The 9,811-nt window shown below is 37.7% G+C and overlaps 1 protein-coding gene across 1 annotated transcript in view; it reads left to right on the top strand.

Annotated features, from left to right (window-relative positions):
• Positions 1–9,711, top strand: part of LOC107590045 (nuclear cap-binding protein subunit 3-like) — a 14,357-nt gene extending 4,646 nt beyond the window's left edge. Inside the window, exons 4-13 of the mRNA XM_016278651.1 lie at positions 1,911–2,036; positions 2,169–2,300; positions 2,409–2,587; positions 2,671–2,779; positions 2,909–3,008; positions 4,752–4,861; positions 4,945–5,230; positions 5,353–5,534; positions 8,431–8,613; positions 8,688–9,711. Coding sequence (XP_016134137.1) covers positions 1,911–2,036; positions 2,169–2,300; positions 2,409–2,587; positions 2,671–2,779; positions 2,909–3,008; positions 4,752–4,861; positions 4,945–5,230; positions 5,353–5,534; positions 8,431–8,613; positions 8,688–8,977 — 1,697 coding nt within the window. The 3' untranslated portion in view covers positions 8,978–9,711. The remainder of the gene's footprint in view (positions 1–1,910; positions 2,037–2,168; positions 2,301–2,408; positions 2,588–2,670; positions 2,780–2,908; positions 3,009–4,751; positions 4,862–4,944; positions 5,231–5,352; positions 5,535–8,430; positions 8,614–8,687) is intronic.
• Positions 9,712–9,811: the final 100 nt, after the last annotated feature.

Genomic DNA, 9,811 nt, shown 5'->3' with positions numbered 1-9,811 from the left:
ACAAAGTCACCTACATCTTGGATGCCCTGGGGGTAAGCAGATAAACATCAAATTTGCATCTTGGATGCCCTGGGGGTAAGCAGATAAACATAAAATTTTCATTTTTGGGTGAACTATCCCTTTAAATATAAAAAAAACGTACTTGCAGTCCGTGAGTCAGAACAGCCGGCATTGTAGTCCACTCTACCAGGATCAGGAAACGGTCCTCCATAAAATGTGCTGCACACAACTGAATATTTGGGTTGAAGTGTTCTGGAACAGTGTTGTAAATACAGCTTAACCACTGATTTCTAGTCGTGTCCATTTTTGGAAGGCCAAACAAAGTAGTTTCGCTTTCACAACGAAACACAGCATCACACACGGTGGCCTAGAGTGAGCGGCGGCGGCGGCCTACAGTGAGCAGAGTCCGGGGGCTAGAGTGAGGAACGGCCGGAGAGCTAGAGTGAGCAGAGGAGGCGGGCTTGAGAACAGCGCGGCCAGCGGATTCGACAAAGGAGCGTCCAGAGGGCTTGCGGCAACCACATGTGACGACCCCGGGCTGGACTCCGCTTCGTCCACGGTGAAAGCCGATCCGGCGATCCACAGCGCAAAGTTGTTGTATTTCCTCAGCAACCAGCACGGATCAGCTCCAGGCATGACAAAGCAGATATCGTCCTCTTTTGGAAGGCCAAACAAAGTAGTTTCGCTTTCACAACGAAACGCACAGCGCCTTCACGACATGGCGGCGGCGGCAACAATACTACAGCGAGAATAAAAGTTACGCCTTCTTTCTTTGCGTGAACATTTGGGCGGCGTTATGCAAATCTTCCCACATCGTGACGTAGACATGGGGGCGTGTTAGAACGAGCCGTTTTAGGTAGGCGTGGTTGACTCTAAACTTTTATAAAGAATATCTCTTTGGATTTGAGATTTTAGTCTTTGCAACTTTGCAGATCTTCTTTATGCACCAAGAGCTTGTAACACTCCAAAGAGAAAGGAAAAATTGAAATCGCATCATATGACCCCTTTAAAATCCGGTCAACAACAATGTCCAGCCTATATTTTTTGTTTTCAATAGTCCGTTATACTCTGATGTACATAAAACAGAAGAAAAAAAGTTGTGGCTCCTTCAGTTTAATCATGGCTTCCAACCCATTTCAGTTTTTGCATTGTCCGAAATAGTAGATATCCTATGATGTTTCTCTTGAAATCTTGTGACTTTTTCTCATTTATGCGCTTTCGTGAAAAGTGTTGACACAGATGTGTTGTGAAAAATGCGTCGAAAAATGTACATTGTTTATTTCAGTGTTAAAAGCAACTGCACAAACCAGAGACAACTTTTTTAAATGTATTATTATTGTTAAATTTAGTAGTAGTATTATTATATTATCCATATAGGTTTGGAGTGACATTAGGTTGAGTAGTTGAATATACATGCAAAGTGTTCCATAAAATCCATTCTTTATGCCTCTTTCTATGCTGAGTTAAACTTTAACCCTTTCCTATACCAACTGTATGTGTGTGTGTGTGTATGTTTATGTTAGACCGGCTTAATGTGTTTGTGTAGTATGTTAGACTAGTTTAAGTTTTTATGTAGTTAATAAAACCTTACTTGTATCACACTTGGCGTGTTCATTGTTTACTCATAACCGGAGTCAATAATCATGCAGATTTACGTTACAAACTTATAGAGTTGTACAGTAAGAAAGTTATTTCCTTTAACCAGGAAATTAACGTTCTTAGAATTGACAAGACGGTTGACCCTGAGTGGTCAGCTAAATATCTACAGTGGATCTAAAATATGAATAGTTAATTATAACTAGTTATGGTTAATTATTCATATTTCCCCATAAATTGATTCGCTACAATGATGACCCAGTGTTAATTTTTTGTGAATTATGCCTTAAACATCTCTCCCACTCTCTCTTTAGCAATCCCAAAGGTGCGTTTGGAAGCCCTACACATGAGTGGAGTTGATAACATGAGCACTCAGGATGTTTTTGGCTACTTTAAAGAGTATCCGCCTGCCCACATTGAGTGGATAGATGATGCTTCCTGTAAGTACAGCCTCCCTGATATTACCACACTGTCATAATTATACATTGAACGCATACAAATCTGAATTGGAAACAGGAAAAATTGTTTAAAGCTGGATTGTGGTGCTCATAGTCAAAACGCACTGTTCCCAGGCAACGTGGTGTGGCTTGACGACATTACTTCCACCAGAGCTCTCATTAACTTGAGTCGGATGCCAGACAAAAAAGAGGTCACAAACACAGACAACTCAAAACCATCTGAACTTTCCGACCAGCTGCAGAAAGGTTTGTCTTCTCGTTATACAAGTCCTGTGATTTCACTGTGTAACCTTGAAATAGACACTCTATTCCACCAAATTTTGTGAAACAATCTGTCACGTTGTTGCTGATCAGCTCGGCGAAACCGTGGCTCTGATGATGATGATGAAGATGAGGAAGGCGAGGTAGATGATGATGATGATGACGAAGATGAGGTGGTGAAAGCAGATAAGAGCAGGAGCAGTGATGGCAGTGAGGGTAAAGCTAGTGACATTGAGGAAGAGACCGAAAAGAAACCACAGGAAACCGCAGAGGTAAACTGGTAACATTAATGGTTTTTCTAATATTTTGTTTATTTATTTTGATGTACCTTTTATATTTCATCCTTTAATCCCAGACAAGCCTGCTTTCCCTAGCAGAGCGAGAGTCTCTTCTCCAGAATGATCTGCGACCCACAGTCAAGCCCTTCAAAGGCAACAAGCTGTTCTTGCGCTTTGCCTCTCAGGGTGAGAAACGTACTTCAGCATGTCGCCTACAAATAGAAGCAGTTGTGTCAGGAGCTCGTCATTACTCAACAATGATTACATTGATACAGTGAAACAGATTTAACAGTCTTGGCTGTTACTTTTCATTAGATGACAAAAAGGAGTTGGGTGCAGCCAGGAGAAGTCGGTACTACATGAAATATGGGAATCCAAACTATGGTGGCATGAAAGGCATTTTAAGTAACTCTTGGTAAGAAAAACTTGTTTTTTTTAATACTTTATTTAGCCATGATAGTAAATAGAACAAAAGTGACAGTAAAGATCTTTATAATTTCAAATAAATTCATTCTATTCATCAAAGAGTCCTAAAAAATGTCTCAGAAAAATATTAAGCAGCACAACTGTTGTCAACATTGATAATAATGAGAGATGTTTCTTGGTCACCAAATCAGCATTAGGGATGTAACGATTACCTGTTTGATGATAAATCATGATAAAATTCCCGACGGTTAGTATTACTATTTCATATTTTAATTATCATTGAAACCGTATTAGATTACCGTGATTTGAACGACTAATGATAAATAAATACTGTCCAGCATAAAGCACAGTTTTAAGTCTCAAGTGCGCACAGCAGGCAGAGTAGTTTCGTTTTGAGTGAAAACAGGGCGGAAAAGCTGGGAGGTTTTAAAAGAGTGCTAAGGGAATTTTACAAATGAATATATGAATGAATTATATGAATTTACCTCTGAAGGTTCTGACTGTCTTCAGGAATGATTCGATGGCATTTTGTTTTCATCTTCGCTCCATGTAATACCTAAAGGAAGTGTTCTTAATCGCAATACTGCTTTGTCCACAGAGTTTACAGGAAACGGCTCTAATTCAGCTTTTCCATAAGCGCCACTTGCTGTCAGCGAGTGGATTTACAGAGACCTATATTTGCCTGTGTGCAGTTTCTGTCTGGCCAAAAACAGACCGAATTTACATGCCCTGCAGTAAATTTTGACCTGTTGATGAAAAACAAGCTTATGTGGATTCTACACATTTAAACAATTCGGATAAGTTATCTAGAATTATTTATGGAGCAGATAAAATACATATAATCATTTATTAATCAATTATCGTTTTGACTTAACTCTTTTCTTTATTTAAAGACTGAAATGTGAGGTTTACCTTTTTCTGAAACTTTTTCAAAGCTTTATTTGAACATTTACATTAAATATTTGAACATGCTATTAAACTGTTGTCAGTCAAGTTGTCATTTAAAATGTGATAAAACAGAAATCACTTGATGTGATTTATGTGTTGGTACTTTTTGAACATCTCCAGCACATTTTAACAATACTGTGATAATTTTGGTCACAATAATCGTGATAAGAAATTTTCATACCGTTACATCCCTAATCAGCATATTAGAATGATTTCTGCAACAAAAAAAAAAAGAATCTGCTTTGCCATCACAGGAATATATTATTTTAAAATATTCAAATAGAAAACAGCTATTTTTAATTGTAATATTTTACCGTATTATTGTTTTTATTGAATTTATCAAATTTATACAGCCTTGGTATGGAAGCCCGTTTCTGACACTGAATAAAAATCTCGCAATTCTGAGTTGAAATCTCATATTTGAGATTTTTTTTTTTTGCAATTGCAAGTTTACATCATGCAATTCTCAGAAAAAAAAGTCAGAACTGCAAGTTTATATCTCGCAATTCTGACTTTATAACTCGCAATTGCAGGTTTATATCTCACAAATCTGAGAAAGCCAGAGGAGAAAGCCAAAATTGTGAAATAAAAAAGTCGCAATTACCTTTTTGATTTTTTTTATTCAGTGGCGGAAACAGGTTTCCATAGCCTTGTGATCATAAGAGACTTCTTTCAAAAATATTAAATCTGAGCAACCCCTAACTTTTGAGGGGTAGTATAACTTTTTGAGCTTAATATTTTGGAGGGTTACTGTAGTTTCATCTGGAATTGTACATTTCTATAGGAAACGGAGATATCACACACGCAGAATCCAGCGTGACATTCTGAAGACCAAAAAGTCTCTGATTGGAGACAGTATGGGACACACCCCACCTTACACTCATCGACACTCTGGTAAAACTCTCTTAAATAACAAACTGACATCTTTGTTCTTGAGTTTTATTTGGTGTGTCAATTAAGCTCTTTCTCTTTCTCAGCTGACCTGGTGAATCTGCCAGAAGAGCCTATAGAAGAAGAGGAAGAAGACGAGGAGGATGGAGAGGAAGACATGGATGCTGATGATCGAGTGGTGGAGTACAGAGATCGGGCAGACAGGGAACGGGGGCCACGGCTAGGGGAAGGTGGCCCGTCTCCTACATCTTCAGATTCAGATGAGATGGACTACGATCTGGAACTGAAAATGATCTCAACGCCCTCTCCCAAAAAGAGTATGAAGATGACCATGTATGCCGACGAGGTAGAAACCAACCTTCGCAGTCTTCGGTGAGTATTCAGTCCACACTTTAGGATTTGCGTTTCGTCTCTTGACCCTCATGCTGAAAAGATTCCATGATGATCAAGTTTCTTAATGGTAATTGTGCATTTTGTCCCTTTCACTGCCTCAGAAACTCCATACGGACTGAAACAAGTAGCAGTGTTAAGAGTCGCATTGGAGGTGGAGGAGGTGGAGGCTCATCCAAGTCTACATCAGACAAAGTGACGGATGTGAGGCAGTTACTGGAGGAGAAGAGGCAGGGACTCTCTCAGCAGAGATCATGTCCCCCAGTGACTACAAGCGGCAAGACGGGTTAGTTATTGACAGAACCTAAAAATCTTGATTTAATGTTTAGCATTCTAATATGCACTGAAGTTAGATTATCTTAATATAATAATAATATCTATTGCTTGATTTAAATAGTTTGCCATCAAGTGCCCCTGGCACCCAGATTGAGGTTTCCTGGAAGATGATTAAAAAGTCTTAAATTCAGTTTAATCAAGTTTAGTGGTCGACCGATATTGGTTTTTTTGACAGCCGATACCGATATCTTGGAAAGCAGGATTGCCGATATAATTGTATTTATTTTCATTAATATTTAAGAAATTTGAAATAATTTGAAAATGGATTAATAAATACATTTGTAAAATAAACATTTATACTTTAGATGACAAAGTCTTTTCCACAAACAAATAAATTTAATAAAAATATAATTAAAAAGGAAATAAACTAGTCTGTAACCAACAGAGCACTCAGTATTCTGGGAAGTTTGTGTGCATTGGGAATCATTTTTTTTTTCAAATAAAGCCAGGGTAACACTCATTTTACATACAGCACACTGTGAAAAAACATGAATGTGACAGTGGGCAAATGCATAAAGCCCAGCATAATTTGAAATCACAATTTGCACGGACCGATAGTCACGCAGAGAACATGCGATCATGCAGGTCACATGCACACTTCACAAGATCTCACAACTGGATTCGACTAAGTTTGCAAGGTTTGTGAAATTAAATGTTCATTAGCCATTCAAAGATTTGTTTAAATTATATAAATGCATATTTGCTTAATGCTGACGGCAAACGAGAAAGTATTATAATGTTTGCCTTTCTATTACTAATAATATAAAAGCAATCGTTATAATACTTTTTGTATACATTTTAATTCCTTTGTTTAACAGTTCTATCGGATTATTAGACCGACTTCTATCCGTATTAGACAGAACTGTTAACGACGATGGCGAAAAAGAGGGAGAACGTGAGCACTGTGTGCTCAGGCGCTGCCGCTCTCAGCGCCGTCAAAATAAAAGTCCACATCGGCCAAACAGAAAAACTGATTGGCCGATGCCGATATTTAAAAAATGGCAAATATCGGCCTTGATGATATATCAGTCGACCACTAATCAAGTTTAAGGTCATTAAAAAGTATTACATATCTTAAATGGTATAACAAATGTAATAAGTATAATTTTAAGAGGTCTCAAACTTTGGAATTGAGATATGACCTAATGTGATGATTAGGGATGTAATGATTAACCGCGAGCCGGTTGAAAATTGATTTAAATGTGACTATTCAAATCGGTTGAGATGCTCAACAAATCGCGATTCAATTAGCGGTAGTTTATATGAATGCATGTCTGAGGGGAACTTACTGTCTTTAGAAACGTTTGGATGGTATTTCTTCTTTTCATCTTGCCTCTGTACAATGCATATTAAAGTTCGTAAGTGCAGCTTTGCTTTGTTTACAGCAGAAACCAAGGAAACGCTTTAAGCGCCACCTGCTGGCAGAGAGTGAATCTGCATCTCATTCAGCTCATTTGCTGTTTCTGTTTCTTGCAGATATTTATGTATATAGTTTCGCAAAACTGTCTTTTTTTTTTCTTCAAATTTCGAAATTATTCAATCTAATTTAGATTAAAAACTGCTCATGTTGCGTGTATGCAGCATCTTTGTTTGGATCATGATTAAAATGCAGTGGTTGCCTCTAATTTTAAAAGGAAAGAACAGACAAAGCCTTATTTTGTTTATATGAAGAGATTTCTTTTATTTGTGTGATTTATTTGATTTGGGGCTTGTTTTAAAATTTCAATTTAGTTTTGTTATTTACATTTACATTATATTGTAAATTTTGTTATTTAGCAGATGCTTTTATCCAAAGCGACTTACAAATGAGGACAAAACCAACAAAAGAGCAATAATATGCAAGTGCTATATTAGTATATTATTCAATTTCACAAAGAAACGTGCAGAATTTTGGCCAAGCAATAATAAAAGGACACTTTTAATTTATAATTAGTCTTAAATCTCATTTTGTTAAAAAAATCGTGAATCGAATCGTGAGTTGAGTGAATCGTTACATCCCTAGTGAAGATTACAGTTCAGAAGGCTATGGTTGAATTAAATAAATGTGAGCTCTGCATGCTCAGTCAAAATGTGGCACTGTTGCACATTAAGAGCACTTCACAGTCATTGAATTATGCACATTTATGCCAATAGACTGCTTATGATATACTGTTTATAAATTGTTTATATTGTAGATGGTTATAAGAGTGCATATTTTATTTCCATCTCTTTGAATGAGCTGCTGGAAGTAGTCAAGCATAGACATTTTAAAATTAGAGTCCCAATGTATTTCTGCCTTGATTATAATGCTTTTAGTCTGCATTATGCATAAAACAGTTTTTCCTTGATATTATTGGTTAAAGAAACTGTATCTGGCATTTAATTCAACATCAAGTCTTTGAGGCTTCTCTCTGGGCTGCTCTGTCATAGGAAAGTCTAAAAACATTATTTAACACGTTCAATATAGATTTTACTCATTTTGGCACAATCTTTTTATTGACTTTCTTTAAAAGCAATGTCATTCTTATGTATTGATATGCTATTAAATAGACCAATTTCAGTACATATGCATGTTGAATAAAACGTTTTAAACTGCTTGCAGTTACCCTGTTTTGCATTCGAATGTGTTCCCCAGAGTTTGATTAAAATATATAATTTGTTATAGATTATTCTACTTGAGATTCTATAGGTTTGGTTTGTATGGACACAATATTAATGTTCTTTATTAAAAAAAGGTCTTATGTATTCATAAGAATCTTGAAACATAAAAAGCGGATGAACTGAAATCCACAGGATTGCTTAATGTGTTTGACCATTTTCATGCTGAGCAAATGTGGCCAGTAAAAGGACACATTTTCTCTCCGCAGATGTGAGACAGAGATTAGGCAAAAGACCACACTCTCCAGAGAGACGTCGCTCTGTCTCTCCCGTCATCTCTAGAAACGCAGTGTCTCGGAGAGAGCCTTTGACTGATGTGCGCAGCCGACTCGGAGTGACAAAACACGAGAGCCGCAGCCTCTACTCGGAGTCCTCGAAAGACAAGAAAACGGGTATAATTGGAGTCAATGCTCTTTTGGTTCTCTTCACATTTTTTTCTAATACTAATAGTAATTGTTGTTTTCAGGAGGCTTGTGGAGCCGCTTAGGCCCGTCTCATAGGGACGATAGAGACGATGACAAGACTGCTTCCCGAGCGTCTTCCTCAAAAGGAATAAGGCGACGAGATGACGAGGAGTCTGACGGAGTTGATAACAATAAAGAGGATGACTCTCAGCTGCAGAAGATGTGGGGAGCAATGATCAAGCAGAAGGAGCAGCAGTCCAACAAGATGAAGAAAAGCCGGCTGGACAACTTGCCCTCGCTGCAGATCGAGATCAGTCGGGACAGCAGCAATGGCTCGGACAGTGACTCCTGACTGACGACTCCTGTAGGAAGTGTGGGAATCGGAGGAATGATGAACGCTGTGGAAGAGAGTTGGAGAACATCTCTAGTAGACTGGGCCAAGAGACCCTGACATGTATACTTTAACATTCCCACACTCCCACCTCTTGCCTGTCTACAGACTTTGCAGCTGTTTTCTGTAGTCCTCTCTCCGTGAACCAACTTTGAGAGCGCTATTTGGAACAAGAGAGGGCAGATTGGATTTTTTGTTTTGTCATTTCAAAGACGGGGCGGTGGATGAGTCCCTCATGTTTTGTTTTTCTTCAAAAGAAAATTATTTGGTTGTATTTAACACAAATTGAGGGCCCATTTTTAATATACAGCGAGCGATGCACCAGGTTGACAAAAACAGTCCTGTGATTTGATGTATTGACTGGAAGCAATGTGATTGGATGTCTGTTAGCAATACATTTTTTTTTTTTTTCATGTCAGTGTGGTTGGTTTTTGTTCGTGTTGCATTATTAAGACTGTGGATTTGATGTGGAGAACCTAATGGGCGGAGTTTTTTTGTTTCTCTGGTGCAAGAATTATATATTTACTGGACTTGAAAGGATCAATGCTTCATTGTGCACAGTCCTGAGAGGGGCACATAATGTACCCAATGTAAAGTTTTTTTTTTTGTTTTTTTTTTTGGATTATATTGATTGGGTCTAGAAATTGATATTGTACAGCATGTCAGTGTTCTTAAACGGCATACGAAAATCTGTATTTTAATACGCAGGTGTATTACTAATTATGTTCCTGAAATGAAAAATTTATTTAAAAAACAAAAAAAAGGATGGCGCTCAGCAAGGACTTTTATTTTGAA

The sequence above is a fragment of the Sinocyclocheilus grahami genome, unplaced genomic scaffold, assembly GCF_001515645.1.
Source record: "Sinocyclocheilus grahami isolate Dianchi unplaced genomic scaffold, SAMN03320097.WGS_v1.1 scaffold124.1, whole genome shotgun sequence".
In the NCBI taxonomy this organism is placed as follows: Eukaryota; Metazoa; Chordata; class Actinopteri; order Cypriniformes; family Cyprinidae; genus Sinocyclocheilus; species Sinocyclocheilus grahami.
This window is presented reverse-complemented; position numbering and strand designations above follow the sequence as displayed.